This window comes from Perissodus microlepis, chromosome 23 (assembly GCF_051167445.1).
Source record: "Perissodus microlepis isolate ML-2025 ecotype Zambia chromosome 23, ASM5116744v1, whole genome shotgun sequence".
In the NCBI taxonomy this organism is placed as follows: Eukaryota; Metazoa; Chordata; class Actinopteri; order Cichliformes; family Cichlidae; genus Perissodus; species Perissodus microlepis.
The window spans coordinates 13399929-13416188 of NC_140482.1; the positions used below are offsets into that span (position 1 = coordinate 13399929).

The following is a 16260-nucleotide window of genomic DNA, read 5'->3' on the forward strand; positions in this document are numbered from 1 at the left end:
AGCCTGTCTTGTTAGCACATGGGAAAGGTGAACGCATCTGCACGGAGAACTCTGCTAAGTGCTCACATATCCCAGAGTCTTTCACAGATCATGACTGGAGGAGGTGTTGTCGGGCTATATAATAGTTTTATAGCACTGTTGGGGAAATGCAACAAAGCAGGATGACTAATGCAGTGTTTTTAGGGCCAGCAATTAAAACATTTCTGACCATTTCCAATGTGACGCAAAGAGAAACCTCAAAGAAAAAAGTGCTAGAGGTAGATGGTGGAGGTGAATTAAAACAAGAGTCAATTTGCTGATTCTAAATTATATTTGATGACTCCTGTTAGAAAAAGTTCACACACTGAATACATTTATTTATTTTGGTTATTGTTTTTATTTAAATGTTGCTTATCTTGTCAAAAAGCATTATTGCTCACACTATTCATACTGAGACCTTCAACAGCCACATCAAGCACTGTACATGAAATTTAGATTTCCTGTTACTTTCACCAGATTTGGATATAAAAATTGTTATTTGAAGCACATTAAAAGACAGCAAAGTAGCATGTTGTGAATCACAGGTTTAACAAAATGGTAATCCATCCAACTTTAAATAGGTTCGTTCCTTTATCAAATTTAGTCAAATGAGCCAAAGCCTTTGGTGCTTATGGGGAAAAAATCTGATTCAGCATTCCAGTATAAGTGTAACTCAATAAAATAAAATATGCTTAATGCAATATGATATGTTTGACAGCATAATATTTTAAGATTATTTAACCAGACAATGATAGGCTAAAATGACTCAGCTAGCTACAACTCCTTTTTGAATTTTAACGTGTTGTTATAGTAGATGTTTTAAAATGTATAAAATAGCTGTAACAGCAATAATGCCTGTAAAAGTTGCACATATCTATCTATCATGTTGCCCATCAATTTTTGATATACTCTGAAACTTTAAGGTGAGATCTAGCAGTTCTCTATATTCAGGCACCATTGTGGCATCTCGTTGGGGAGAGCAAGGCAGGCAGTGCTTGCCTTATGAAATCTAAAAATAGACACTAATGGAAAACAATGTGAGCAAGTCTCCTAGTATCTCAATGTTCTGTCCTAGAAGCGGCCCTCATTGTATCTTGTGGCTTTATTTTTCAACCTGATTGCTCATAGGGGGTTGTCTTACTAGCTGAAAGAATCTGAATAAAATTAGCATGTCAAAGGCTCAGGCATTCTGTTAGGAAATCTGAATCACAAACAAAAGAGTTTAGAAATACAAACTCTCTTCCAAGGTCCATAGCTACACAGTAAATATTTTTGGGGCTTCAAACAAAGGAATCCATTGTAAGTCAGGTAAATATGCTCAGGGGACTTCCAGTCAGAGAAAGAAAAACTGTAGACAAAGGTTTTAACTATTGAGTCATTAATACGTTGAGCCCTTATTATTTTCACTTCTGGGTTGCTGCACACTTTCCCAAGACGAACCTACGGTAAAGACGACACAATGAGTGCATATTGTTAAAGCATGCCTACAGTACGAGTCACAGAGCTACTGAAGAAAGAAAGTTAGGTGTTGTCAGTCATGTAGCAGACTTGTCCCTGCTTGCCTTGCTAATGACGGCCAGGTGGACCAGTGACCTTGTTTTCGTCAGGCAGCGTTCCCAGTGGAAAGCGTTGAGAAAGGCCCTCCTAAATGTATCACCTGAAAGAGTGTAGAGCACCAGGTTGAAAAAAGTGTTAAATCCAGCCAGAGGCCTGGAGATGATATACGCTGCATGCACGATGTTCTCTGCCGGACAAGTCGTGTTATGATATCTTGATTCTATCCGCAACACACGCAGGACGTGATATGGCATAAAACATACAACAAACACCACCAGGATCAGTACAGTCACACGCCGTGCTCGCATCCGACAGAGACTTGTTGTGTGTGGTCCGTTTGCCAGCTGTTTTGCTATCCCAGTGTAACACATAAACACCACCACAAGGGGAAGTAGAAATCCAAACGCAGTAAGTAGCCAGCCGTACAACTGCACAGTAGCGACGGGTTCGGTACTTGCAAAGTCTATGCACTTCTTGTTATCATTCACTGATATCATGCTCAACATGGGTGTTATTTCAGCGGCAGAGATGATCCAAACAGCTGAGCAGGCAATTATACCCCAGCGCTTCTGCTGTACCTGTGCTGCACTCAGTGGTTTAATCACCACTATATAACGAAAAACTGCCAGACATGTTAGAAAGAGGATGCTCCCATAAAGGTTCAAATGAAACCCAACGCGCACGACACGGCACATGAATCCGCAGAGAGGCCACTTATCCCATCTGCTGTAGTAGTAGACCAGGAACGGCAGGCTGAGGACGTAGAGGAGATCAGTCACCGCCAGGTTGACCAAGATGATGCTGCTGCTCTTCCAGGGACGCAGCTTTGTCAAGTAAATGCTGATAGATGTTACATTTCCAACCAAGCCCACAATGAAGATGAGACTATAAGCCACAGGCAGGTAGTAGCGTTTCATCAGTTCATCCAAATCGGTACAGTTGGAATTGTTGGAATGGTTGATGGCCATAGTTCGGTCCTATTGAGAATGAGAAATGATTTTAATAACCACACTGAAAACTAAAAAAATCCCCCCAAAATAGAATGTCCCCTGCATTTATGAAAATGTAACTGAAGTGATTTAAAAGGAATTGGGGAGACACAATGTAGCAAAATTAGCAGTCCTATAAATTAATTCATTTTTAATTATTCAAAAATTATTAATATTACAAGAAGGGCTGGTTAGAGTTTTCAAACAGACTTCAAATATTCACATTTAATGTTAGGGATGTTTTTGGTATAGCTGCTATTTCTGATCACTAAAATTTGGAAATCACACCGTGAGGAACATGGGAATGAACACAACATGAGTAGTGCAGGCCTTAACATAAAAACAAACAGAAATATTAATATATTAAATATAATTGGCACAGATGTGCTGAACAAATGCCTTTTCTTTAACAACACCTCTATTCTTGTGTACTGTATTCATGACATATATGTTTTCTGAGCAATACAATAGGCAACACGCAAATCATTTCATTTCCCCCCAGCTGTCAGATCACAGCAAGCAGCAATTACTGCTCATGGAAGGAAGGCGAGAGCAGGACAAGCAAAGAAACAAACAATCAAGGAAACTCGGTGGGAAAGAAGCAAGCAAAATCATTCTTTGTCAACAGTCTGATTTCTGAAAGCCTCTCAGTATATGACAGTGCCTATGGCATCCTGTAATGCTGTCAGTACGATCTGTTCTCATTATGGATGTCAGGGGATGTGTGAGGTGTCACTTACACATCATAAACACTTGGTTTTCATGAGGCAGGAACTTTCACTCATTAAAATGATTACATTTTGAAAAAAACTACAAACTGTAAATTATTATTTCAGTGTTACATCTCAGCATAAAGGTAACATTCGATTATACAAAAGGTTTTTACTCACTTCTACTGCCAGTATCCTCACCAGTATGCACTTCAGTCCTTTAGCATCTCATCTCTATTTTCACTTCCATCCCACAGTCACACCCTCTTTTATTCTTTCCTTTCACTGTTACACACCACAAGTGGGAAAGTCCAGAATATTTTTACTTGAAGTCCTGTGTTGTGTGCTTCAGCTTCAGCTATGTGAAGTGCATACTTCCTGGTATCACGCTTTAGCTGATAAAGCTCAAGGGTCAATTTGTCTATGTAGCTTAGGTTTCAGGTGGTGAGGTGAGGGAATGGAATGTCGGGGATCTAGCAACACAGGAAACAGTCCAGTGTTCATTTACAAGAATGAACTCAAGACTTTCTAATGAGGTCTTTATTATTTCTTGAAACGAGCATGTGAATACGGCACCACCGAGCTAAATTTAGCACACGGTTTCTGATTAAAGGAACAAGAAGGTTTAGAAGCAGGAAATGAACACTTAATTATAATAGTGTGTTACCATTTTACTTTAACTTTCTACAAATTCGACCGTAAGTTTCAATCAAAAGTGTCACACTAAAACTTATATGTTGTGAACTGTGCTTCAGTTGTGCACATCTGTAATCAACAAACTGCTGCTCACATAGTAAAATGCAGCATTTTCTAGAAGTCAGATATCAGTAACTAGTAATATAATTAGTTCTGTCCAGCAAATGTAATGTCCAGCAAAAAACTAATATTATATTTTACAGTGGTTCTGAGACTATTTTACTTTTCTAACATGTGTTTTTATTTTTTTTGACTACTTGGCTTCTTGTGTTCCTTCTTCCTGATGTTGCTACCACTACTTACCTGAGGATAAAAACAGGAGAAAGGAGCAGCAAAGTGTGAATAAGGACAATTTCCAAAAGCGCAACAACTGAGTTTTCTGCACTTCTATCCTGAGGCAATTAAAGCATTTTGTTCCTAGTCATCTCAAAGAGCTCACAAGTGCTGCTAGAAATAGACAAGATTTAAAACCAAGTACATTTGACCTATGCAGCTCCTTCGCTGCCTCACGACAGGACCTGGACACGTTCCATCTGTCCATCCATCCAAAATTCCTCTACAGCAACGTGAAAGACTCATTGGCAGTCATTACAAATACTTGGGTGCAGTTTTCGTTGCTAAAGGTAGTACCAAACCAGCAATTACTTTTTCGCATATGATTAGGTAGGTCTGGCTACCTGTTTTCTTTTTAATAAATAAAATGTCTATTTAAAAACTGCATTTTGCATTTACTCAGGTTGTGTGTGTGATCTCAAACATGTAAGTCTGAAAAACAAGCAAAAATTTAAAAAAGGAGAGAAATCAGGTAGTGGGAGGGGGGTACTTTTTCATGGCGTTGTAGTTCAGTACTTATAAATAGGTTGCTTGTCTTTGTTAATGATTCACTTCAAGCATTAATGATTGCAGCCGCCTTAACACATCTTCCCACCTCATGTAGTCATCAGCTACAGACCGCACCGAAATATTGATTTAAACCTTGTGCAATTTCCTCTTTCTTTTGTGTCAGTCTTTATAATGTAAACATAAAAACATGCACGCTGTTATTTTTCAGTGTGAATATATTTCACTCATTGTCGGGGTAAGCTGCAAAAACACGCCTACAATTTTCACATTATGTTTGACTGCTGCTATCGCTAGAGCGTGCAGTGTTGTCTGCAGTCATGCTTAATATTTGTCCTGTGTTTAAAGGTTATTACGCTGAGTGTCAAGTCTACACCTGACATTACCTCAAAGCATAATGCATCTGCATCTACAAATATATGTCTTTTTTCCCTTGGCTGCCCTGGACATGCTGATGTTCTCTGTAATGTCCCTCACGCACGCACTTAAAAGCAGTAAAAGAAGCTGAAGTTTACAAATGTTTATTTTACAAAAGGGAAGCTAGAAAAGTGAATAGAAATCACTCTAAATTATGACTTCTATTCACTGTTGGGATGGCGCAGTCCAGAAGCAAGTGTGTTATTGTAGAGATAAAAATCATCTTAGTTCAGAAAAAAATGAATGTCAAAGATCAACTCGACGCACAGAAATCTGAGTAGAGAGGATTAGGTGGCCAGGGGGTAGCTCGCCTAAGGAGGAGAGGGTGACAGAAGGTGTTGATGGTGGGGATGTGTAAGAAAGAAAAGACACTGCTTCTGTCTACAGTTTAGGCATCTTTGCAGCATTGAGGCGCATAGAAACACAGGAGGATCCAGCAGCATAGCGCATCTCCCTCAGCATGCCGCTCCACTGCTTCTTGTCTTCCTCATACCTAACAAGAGCGAGAATTGGGTCATTTTTCCCAAACGAGCAAAGTAGCAATATAAAAAATAAAAGCCTGTAAATCTGGGTCCCTTAACTTAATAAGACTTACTGCCAGACATCAGTGACCTCTGTGGGAGTCACCTCCTTGTTCTCCATCTGAACCATAGCAAAGCCACCCACAGCGTAAAGCGAGCCACCATTGCTCACTAGGTTGACAGAGCTTCTCTCCTGAGGAAACTCTGTGAAGGGCTCCCACCTGAGGAGACACAACATTAGGAGAAGGTAGGAAATAAGTCTAAGCTATTCCTGTTGTTGTAGTTTGTACCGCAGTCATTTTTTTCAGTTTCAGTATTTCTCTTTTCTTTTGGCAGATAACTGAACTGTAGTTTATCAAAGCCAAATGAGTGCAACATTTTTTTTTAAACAAAAAAATTCTGTTGGTTATAAACAAGTAAATTAACCAGTCCTGTAACTTAAATGTATTTATATTTTGCACTTAATTGCAGAAATTTTAATGTCAGAGTTTAAACTAGCTAGCTTAAATACTCTTAATCTGAGCCAACAGGCTACAGCTAGCTATAGCAACTACAGCGCCAAAGCAAATCTAAATCAACCTGATAGAGGTTGCTGCTGCAAATAAATAAACCACACTAAGATAAATCTATAAATGTTTTATTAGTATTGATGCTCCTTTTAATCCTATCCAGATACTGCACTAGCTAGGGCAGATAAATCGCATTGAGAAGCCAGCTAGCTAAAATTATTAGAGAAAGGTTTGACTCAATGAGCATGAAGAACCAGTGAGCGCTGTGATCGTTCTAGCCATCTTGGGGGATGTGGGATGATTTTAAATGTGACATGTAATAAAACATCCTGTTCTACCACATCCCAAAGGTGCTCTACTGGCAGGGCTGGACTGGTCATGTCATTTTGGGCCAATGGATTGAAAGGCCGCTGCTGTGCAAGCACTGAGGGGGGCCCATTGGTTCATTTTTATTACTGACACTGTATTGCCCAATTAAATCTCTTAAATGCGATCAGCCCCTCCCCTCTCCTCCCTTCTCTATTCACTGGTGCAGCTTGTGGAAGAAGTTTAGTGTAGAAGAAGTGAGTAAAAGGTGGAGCTGAAAAGCTAAAAGAAAATAATAAAAAGAAACTTAAAAATAGATGCAGCAAAATCGGTCAAATTAACAACATATTTGTTGTTGGCGCTGCTGCACCGTGAACAGCAACTAGTAACCAGGCCTCACAGTTACAGGAGGCTGCTGCTGAACCAGCTGTGTAGAAGTGAGGAAGAGATGGAGGAAGATGAAACTCACATGATAAGAAGATAGATGGAGGGACATAATTAGGAAGGGAGCAAATGGCTACTTTCATCATGAGCCACTGCTTATGTCTAAAATGTAGCAACTAAGAAATAACCCAAAAACAACTGTACCTGATGAGAACCTGTTTCAATATCTATAATCAAACAAAAACATAAAAAATGCATAATATGTGTATGCCTGACAGATATACATATTCTTAAAAAAAAAAAAAAATAATAAGGAAATGATGGTTGGCCGCCTGGACCAAAAATGCCAGGGCTGATTTTTTTGTCCGAGTCCAGCCCTGTCCACTGGAGTAAGACCTTGTGACTGGTGACTTGAGGAGTCTGTCTATCTCTGACCTCTAACATGATCAAGAGGGCTGCTGCTTACTGGATACTTTTTCAGAACATTCCCGGGAAACCCTAGAGATGATAGTGTGGGAAAACTTCAGTAGAAAATTTCAGTCGTTTCTAAAATCCTTAGACCATGACTTGCTCCCTTAAATGACCCTTCTTACCCATTCTGATGCTCAGTTTGAACTTGAGCAGACTTCCTTGACCAGGCCTACATGATACACTGAGTTGCTGCCATGTGATTGGCTCATTAGATATATGCATTAACAAACTGCTGAATAGGTGTACCTAATAAAGTGACCAGTGAGTGTTCTCATTTAAAAGGAAAGTTGCAAAAATATACATACTTGTTCGTTGCAAAGTCATAGGCTTCACACGAGGCAGTGAGGCCTTCCTCGTTGACTCCACCAACCACTATGATCTTGCCATTGTGGACAACTGCTCCAAACATGGCTCTGGGTGTCTTCATAGCTGCCTGCTCCCTCCACTCTGACTGTTTGTGGTTATACACAAACATCTTGTTAAGGGCTTTGCTGTGAAGATGAAGGAAAGAATACAGCTGTGGGACTTTCAGCATCAAAAGCTGTCAAACTTTTTTGTTCATTTTTGGTGATGTCACCTACACAAATAGATGCAATTAATGGGTGCTTTAAGCATCATTTTTGTACAAATACACAGCTCTAAAATGAAAATGATGATAATTTAAATCAATTGCTTTTAAATAAGGAAAGATACATGTTTGTTTACCGACAAAGAAATTTAATCTTAAAGCCAATGTTTAAATGATTGATTATAAAAATGTAACCTCATGTCTTCATTATTATTATTATTTTTTTACTAATTGGACTAATGGACTCGCAGTGTGTTTCAACATGAAGCCTTCATTAAAAAAAATTCTAAATTTCTCTATTTGAAAGGGCACAGCCTCTAAACACCAATCAACAGGAACACATTTGAAGAAAGAAAAGCTTCACATGGATAAAGAGCAGAACAGGAGTGAGTAAATGGACTAAAAAAAAAAAACTCAAGAAGGAAAAAAGAAGAAATTCTACAAGAAAAGAAAAGAGAAATGACACAAAAAGCAGTTACGTAATCTATATAACAAACGAAGGTGTCCTGAGGAGGAGCGCTTAAAGACATAGGGACAAAATTAGTAAAGGTTCACAACCCTTTACTAATTGCAGTCAATGTTAGGTTGACATTCATTGTTACTTAATCAAAAGACTGAAAGTCTGAACAGTGATTCCATTTTCCTCCTAATTAAACATTTGCTGTGTCAGTTTTGGAAACAGTTAAATGTTGTTAAATGGGCAAACGGAGCAGCTAGACCAAAAAGTATTCTTATGCGGTTACAAAACTAACCGATCTTTATTCAAAGATCTGAATTTAAAGTTTAAAGTTGTAACTTAAAACTGTAACTTTAGTTACGACAAGCTGTTGGGTGTAGAGAAAAGTGCTGGAGTGAATGGGCTAATGTAGTATGCTGTAGAAAAGTGCCATTTACCCTTACCTCTTGCTCTTATTTTCCTCTTGATTGAGACATTCTGGTGATAGTCCTAGCTAAATTAAGCCAGGTCGAGCACACCTGTTTACATTTGATAATTAGCAGCCTGTTTTACTGACAGCTGAAATCAAGAGCTGACTGCATGTCTTATTACAATTTTAAAGCCTAAGGTTCATTTTGTTGTAAAAAGTGTGTCCCTTCCCAACTCTGGCTTCTATCTCAGGCATAGAGAGAGAGGAAAAATAGCATATGCTGGCTGTAACAAGAGATGCACAGGGCTGGTATTTTCCATGATTGCAGCATATATTAGATTACACTCACATTTGTTCAACTATCTCTGTGGGGACACCCATCTCACATTCTTCACCCGGCATTTCAACGGCTCCCCTCTGGGCGACGCCTCCACTGCATTTCCTGCAGGACTGAGAGGAGGAGAGCCACCTTTGTCCCCAAAGCCACTCTGCTTTTTAACTCCAGCCGGTAAGACCATTTCCCACACCCATAAACATAAACTACACTCTTCTTATACTACTGACACTTTATTCACTTTTAGTCACTTACAGTTATTTATTCACCTTTCAGTCACTTTAATTTCAAAACCGTGTAATTTTAAAACTGTATATATTGTATATTCTGTGTATTTATTATTTCAGTCTTATTGCCTGTTCTTATTGTCCTTATCTTCAACGTTATGCTGCTCTGTTGTTTGTTAATTGCTCCTTGGGGATAAATAAAGTCTTCTGATTCTGATTCTGATTGACTTAAAGCATTCACAATAAACACCCTTGTCTTAAATATCACGACAGAATACAAAACCCATACTAATCTTTATCCTAAGACTAGGATAATCAGTGAGTGTGGTGGAGGTGTGATCCCTGGCCCAGCTACAGGGGAGGGGTGGTGCCAGGGCGGTTGGAGGGACAGGTGGATGTCATTGTGCTGACAAGGATTTCCCTTTTTCAGTGATGTTGGAGACCAGAGGGGGAGGGGTGTGCAGCTGACTGGAAGTTGGCTGCCATGTGTGCCGAGCGGGGAAAAGTGTGCTTGATAAAAAGCTCAAACCGAATGGAAACACAGTGTGTTGGGTCGGAATTCTTTACAGTGAGCATTCAGATTAAAGTTTCCACTCTAAAGTATAAGAACAAGAAACATACAAACATACAAAAGGTCCTTTACTCACTTGTCATCCGTCTTTCCTCCAATGCTATAGACCAGCCCTTTGTGGGAGACAACTGCATGGCCGTGGATCTTCAGGGGAAGCTTTTTGGTCTCGCTCCACCTCATCTTCCTGAAGAATGTGACAATTGTAAGCAACTGAACACATTAAGTGTTATTCTCTTCCCTTGAATTCATTGCTTCTAATTTCTTTGGGATTTTTTTTTAAAAAGTTATATATATGAGTAATGTCAATAACTTAAATGGCCCACAAATGAATGCAAGAATTTAAAAAAAATAAAATAAAAATAAAAACAGCCAGAGCCGATCAACAACTTCAGATTTACCATAATTAATTAATTAAATTCAATACCAGAAAATCCTTAGTTAAAACAAAGAAATGCAATTAAATCTCCTTGGTTAATTATCACCTAAAAATGATCAAATGTGAGATGTTTAATGAGAAATGGGGGAAGTAGGGATCAAAACAAAGAAATACCACTGACTCAGTATCATAGCACATCACACTATCCAATGATTCATTGGACTGGAGGTCTTTTCCAGCCACAGCAAACAGCAGGTTCTCGCTCTCTCCGATGTTAAAGAGACATCTTGGAGAAGGCATTGGGGGCAGCGCGATCCAGTCTGAGCTGAACGGATCCAACTGTGGAGGAGGAAAAAAAACAAAACTATAACTCACAAGAGTGGAGAAAGCATACTTTTAGCACCCATTAGCTCTTTGTCTTTTTCACCTCATGAATCTGCTTGTTATGCTCCATGATATCCGCATATTGATTATGCTGTAAGATACAGTAGTTCAAGGCCTCTATCACATTCTTAATTGTGTATATTGCTTAGACGTGATGGATAACTTGGGGAATGTAATTCATCTTTTATTGGAAAGAGAATTCAGATCAGAACTATGTTGCAGCCTTTTTGTTATCACATGCTAAAAAAATAACTTTCACTTATATTTTCCTTCTAGTTTATTTATAGTTTGAATAAGAAATTAAAATAAAATCCCACAAGATGGTTTAGGTTAACTGATACTACTGTTTCTTTTATCCACTACACTTGAAAACTAGTGCTAGACCAGCTATCATTTAACTTTTAAAAGTTTCACAACCACCATAACATCTAAAGCTAACTATGTAACACAATATAACCCAGTGATACTGAATCAGATTTATACTGTATTTCTGTACTGTTGATATACACATTTAATTAAAAAAAACAGACTTTTTCCCTGCCTTTAAGCTTCTTGCTCCTTGCAAAAAATGAGACTGTTTTCAAAGTGTCTTAGTTTCAGGATGAGGAACACATTTTACTTCAAATAGGGAATATCCTCAGTTTCTGGTTCATGTGACACTTTTTCAAGTTTCTCTACCGCTTAGTAATTAGCTAGCTTTGGTGCAATACCGTCTTTTTGAGTGATTTCACCCAGCAGCAGCCAGCGACCTCCTGCAACAACTCGTGACCAGTCAGGAAATATACATTTTTCCTTACCAAATAGGAGATCGCCTACTACAGAGAAAAGATAATGTCAAATGAAAAGAAAACCTCCTCACCAAATATGCATAACATTGCAGAGGAACATCCTTGTTTTCCTCGTCGACAAAGAGTCCTCCAATGATGTATAGCTGGTTCTTCTTTGTCACCAGGCTAACGTGGTTACGTGGCACCTGCTCGGACATGGCTGCCAGGAAGCACTCGTTCTCACTGACGTCATATCCCACTGCTGCCGTGTCATTGATCATCAGGATGAAGTCACGAGCATACATGCCTTGTCTGCGATTATCATTCAGGAATCCAGGGAATGGACTGTCCTCCTCTTCACCTCCTTCCTTGCTGGCCCCCTCCGCTCCCTCATTCTTCTTGGGTTTCTCTGGCAGTTTGCCCTTGAAAGCATCCCTGATGACCTGAATCATCTTCTGAAGCTCTGGGTCAGCTTTGATAATCTCTTCAGTCTCCACTCTCTCTTTGAAGTATTTCTCAGGCAGGAGGCGGAACCGGATACAGTTGAAAGCATCCTTCAGGACCTTGAGGCGTTTCTCCCTGTCATGGCGGACCCAGGCCATGACGGCTTCGAAAACCAGTTCCTCTCTCTCAACATTCAACGAGTCTCCACCAATAATGGCAAACAGTTCATGGGCTGCGAGTTTTAGGAATTCCTCTTCCTTATAAAGGAGTTCAAAGCGGTCAGCAATGTAGTTGCGTGCTGCAATGGCGAGCCTGGGACAGCTGAGCACCAGGCCCATCCTAAAGATGGCCAAGCAGTTACCCAAGGACAGCTTCTTCTGAAGGTAGTTGACACACACTGTGAAGACAGAAGGGATCTGGAACCTGTTTGCCACAGCAATTATATCCTGAACGTTGTCATCGGTGAGATCAATTTCAGCTGAGTAGAGGTACTGAATAATCATGTCCAGGATGGAAGGGTTAACATCCTCAAGGACCACCTCTTTGGTGTTCTCCACCTCCTTCCCATCTTCAGTAAAGAAAATTTCCCTGAAGTAAGGGCTGCAGGCAGCCATGATCAGCCGATGGCAGGGAAAGCTACGATCGCCTACCTTCAGGTGACAGTCCACAAACTTGTTCTCATTCAAAAGCTCTTTCAGGCCGTCCTGGAGCAGGGTGCTCTGAAACAGGCGCAGCTCCTCCTTGATGGCGTTGGGGTCCATGGTGTCAGGAGGTAAACAGTAGGAGAACAAAGGAGTTGGTGGAGAGAGGAAAGAGACAGTGGCCACAGGTCCTCTTGGCAGTCAGTGCTGGCTGGAAAAGGCAGAGCAAAGAAAAGGTTCCCTGTGTGAAGACCCTGCAATTTAATCCTGTCCCACTCTAAATATAGTTCCCTCTGGCCCCCTGAATGGTTCAGCTTCTATGGAATTTAACTGGGCCAAATCACAGTGCACCACAGGCCAGGGTTGAGCAGCTGCTGCCATAGACTGAAAGAAGCAACTGGCTGGGGATATGCCACCATGATTCAGCTCCCAGAGTGTCACAGGGTAGGTAACAGTGGAGACAATGTGGTCACATCCTACAAATAGCTTTTCTTAAGCTGGAGTCTTAGGAGATATTTACAGCAATCGCTGTCATATTCAAAATAAGTGCACCCTCTTGAAGTTGGACATATTGTTCACTGGCTTATTGAGTTTTTTTGCATTTACATTTTCAGATAATTATAGCCACTGATGTGCTTTTGTACTGAAACATACTCCAATTTCCATTGCTTCGCATTATATTATTGATATCAGATTTTGCAGATAATATAAAGTCAGTTTTAAATTGTGGCACATCTGAACCTAGGACCAAAAGAGTCCCCCAACGTTATGATACCATCCTTCTTAAGTTCTTGTTTTATCATAGTAAAAAAGTAGCCTAAATAAGTAAACCTATGATAATAAAAGAAAAGCCAAAAAAATAATCCATCATCAAAGCTGAACTCAGAAACCAACAAATTATCAGTGTTTTTTTTAGGCTTATGAAATGAGATAGTGAAGAGTGCAAACAAATAGAAAGTACTCACACAAGAACTTTCAGGTGGTCTTCGTTCTAAATGAACACCACCTGTGTTTAACTGTGAGTAGGTTTTTCTGTTTGATGTATTTTAACATTATAGTATTGCATCAAGTCTTGGTAGCCGGGGATCGGACCGCCAGGGCCTCCACTCCTGGCCATCACTCACAATGCACCCGACCCCTACGGTGCCTCCTGCGGTGGGCCTGCAGGAAGATGGGCCCATGTCCAGGGGTGCACATAAGTGGTCTGCAGGTGCGCATGCGCTTTCAAAATAAAAGACGCACACCAGATAAGAAGTTGCAGCGCATGTTTGCGTACATTAAATTTTCTGGAGGAGGACAGACATTTGTTTAGAACACTTAAAGATGTCGAAGAAGCAAGCTCCTTTAAGCAATTACTTTGGTGTTCCTCCACCTCCAAAGAAATGTCAGAAGCGCTTCTTTTGCGGTTAGGACTCCTTCTGACATTGCAACTTCTTATCTGGTGCGCGTTTTTTATTTTGACAGCGCATGCGCACCTGCGGACCACTTATGCGCACCCCTGCCCATGTCCCTTTTTCGGGCTATGCCTGGCAAGCAGCACAAATGGGCTTCCTCTGAAGAGTGGCTGGGAAGTTCAGCCATCTGGGAGGGGCTCAGAGTAGAGTCACTACTCCTCCACATCAAAAGGAGCCAGTTGAGGTGGTTTGGGCATCTGACGAGGATGCCTCCTGGACACCTCCTGGATGAGGTGTTATGTCCCACCGGGAAGAGACCCTGGGGCAGAACCAGGACATGCTGGAGAGATTATATACCTCTTGGTGTTCCCCCAGACAACCTGGAGGAGGTAGCTGGGGAGAGGGAGGTCTGGGCTTCTCTACTTAGGCTGCTGTCCCCGCGACCCGGCCCTGGATAAGCAGAAGAAGATGGATGGATGGAGATAGCATCAACAATTCACTTTAACTGACAATATTAACATTTATATTTATGCTAATATCTGAGCTCGAAGTCAAACAGAAAAATATTGACGAGAAATGAAAAGAAATGAAATTCAAAATCAATTCATGGAAATCAAATGCTAATGGATTACAGCAGACTGATAGTCCACCACAAATGGGTCATTTGTAACGTGCGTTTGTGCACTTTACAGAGAACACAAAAAATTCAGGATAATAATAAGCTAATGTGGCAAGTTCTTGTAAATTACTCACATGAGCAGGAGTCTATTGATATGAGTGAATTTTGCATGATGACAGCAAAAATTGTCTCTAGAAGAACTTCTTTCCACCAATCAGCATTATTCAGCACTTTCCTTGTTGGCTGTTGGTATGTGTCAGCATGTGTGTGTGGCACTCCGCTATTGAACCTTTTAAAACACTCTTCCATTCACCAAGATGATTTTAAAATGAAAACATTTATTTGATTTCCTTGGTCTTGAATGGATGGATGGTCACACCGCAGAAGTTACTACAAGATGTTAAAATGCCAATTAAAAAAGGTAATTACTGGTGCGTCTGAATCAATATGAGTCTTATTCCTGTTGCCTGTTAAAGTGAGGAGTGTGTAGAGTTAGGTAACATTTCTCCCGTGGGCAGCGCTAAAGATAGATCACACTATGCCACTTGTCGAGGAGTGTCTAATGTAATTTAAGGAGAAGGATAGAGCTGACTCTGCCACTTCCCTAAAGCCACAGGAGGTTAATTATGCACACTTACACCATATTGAAATCACATTTAAGTAGCCATTTGTCCAGGGTATTAAGGGACTGTATAAAAATTACTGTTGGGGAAAGTGGATCAAAATTAAATTATATTTTACTCTGACTGGCCCCTTATTCTCGTTGGGTGCTTACTTGTTTTATAAAAGATGGAGTTGTTTCGGTCGGTCACCCACCACCCAGCCTTTGTAACCTGGCACACAAAGCATGCCCGGGTTGAAGACATGTACTGGCATTTCAATATATAACCGATTACAGAGAGGAGAATGTTGCAACAGAAAGATGAAAAACCCTTAGCAATCACTTAGAAGAAGTTTAAACAGGAAGCTATTTATATTCTGTACCAGCGCCAATGCAGAGGTTTTTTCCCTATGATCGCGTATCGTCAGATAAACATTGCCCAGATTCTGGTGTTTTTCAACACAAATATAAATGGTTACAGGGCTGCGGTAATAATAAAGCCAGCAGTGATCACAAACAAAGTTTTACCCTTTTCAAATGGGGCATCCCAACTGTGGAGATGATTTGACTGTGAAACCAATGGACATCACCCACTCTTGGTACATTACCTGATTTACTCTCCTTTCTGACCAATGCTGACCACTATTTACAAAAATAATTTCATGTTGTATTTAATGTGACTTAACATAATTGATGGAGCTCATGAAGTCATCATGAAAGTAGTCACAGAGCATTCCATCTTTTATATTCAGTCTATGAAAGCCTATGTTAATGTTCATATCTGAACCATTAACCATCAAGAACCATGAACTGCTACGCTAAAAGCAATTTGGTTTTATTATGAGCCTTGATGAACCGTTGAATCGACACACTGATAACATGAAACATGTTCCAAACTTTAAACATCCTCAGTCAAAATGTTTCTCCTAATAATATTAATAAATACTACAAATGCCGATGTTAGGACACTTTTTATATGATCAATTTTGGGATTTTTAGGAAGGCTTAAATAAAATATAGACATTGGAAAAGAATAAAAGTCAGCTTTAT

General features: G+C 40.1%; 2 protein-coding genes across 2 annotated transcripts; both read right to left on the reverse strand.

The window, feature by feature from the left end:
- Nucleotides 1–295: 295 nt before the first annotated feature.
- LOC146361025 (2-oxoglutarate receptor 1-like) lies at nt 296–2544 on the reverse strand. The gene has a single exon (XM_084922270.1). The coding sequence runs from the start codon at nt 2541–2543 to the stop codon at nt 1554–1556; it is 990 nt and encodes a 329-aa protein (XP_084778396.1). The 5' UTR covers nt 2544; the 3' UTR covers nt 296–1553.
- Nucleotides 2545–4168: 1624 nt separating this feature from the next.
- Nucleotides 4169–12805, reverse strand: LOC146361026 (kelch-like protein 41b). Its single transcript, XM_084922396.1, has 6 exons — nt 11604–12805; nt 10542–10699; nt 10061–10168; nt 7724–7909; nt 5823–5969; nt 4169–5720 (listed from the first exon to the last, which is right to left on the reverse strand). Exons 1-6 carry the CDS (start codon nt 12714–12716, stop codon nt 5609–5611), a joined length of 1824 nt encoding a protein of 607 aa, XP_084778522.1. The 5' UTR covers nt 12717–12805; the 3' UTR covers nt 4169–5608.
- Between the last annotated feature and the right edge of the window lie 3455 nt (nt 12806–16260).

Coding starts and splice junctions, on each gene's coding strand:
- LOC146361025 (XM_084922270.1), bottom strand. CDS start 2,543: ATGGCCATCAACCATTCCAACAATTCCAACTGTACCGATTTGGATGAA.
- LOC146361026 (XM_084922396.1), bottom strand. CDS start 12,716: ATGGACCCCAACGCCATCAAGGAGGAGCTGCGCCTGTTTCAGAGCACC. Junction 10,700..11,603: donor TGCAATGTTATGCATATTTG/GTGAGGAGGTTT, acceptor CCTCCTCCACAG/TTGGATCCGTTCAGCTCAGA. Junction 5,970..7,723: donor TATGACTTTGCAACGAACAA/GTATGTATATTT, acceptor GTGTCTCCTCAG/GTGGGAGCCCTTCACAGAGT.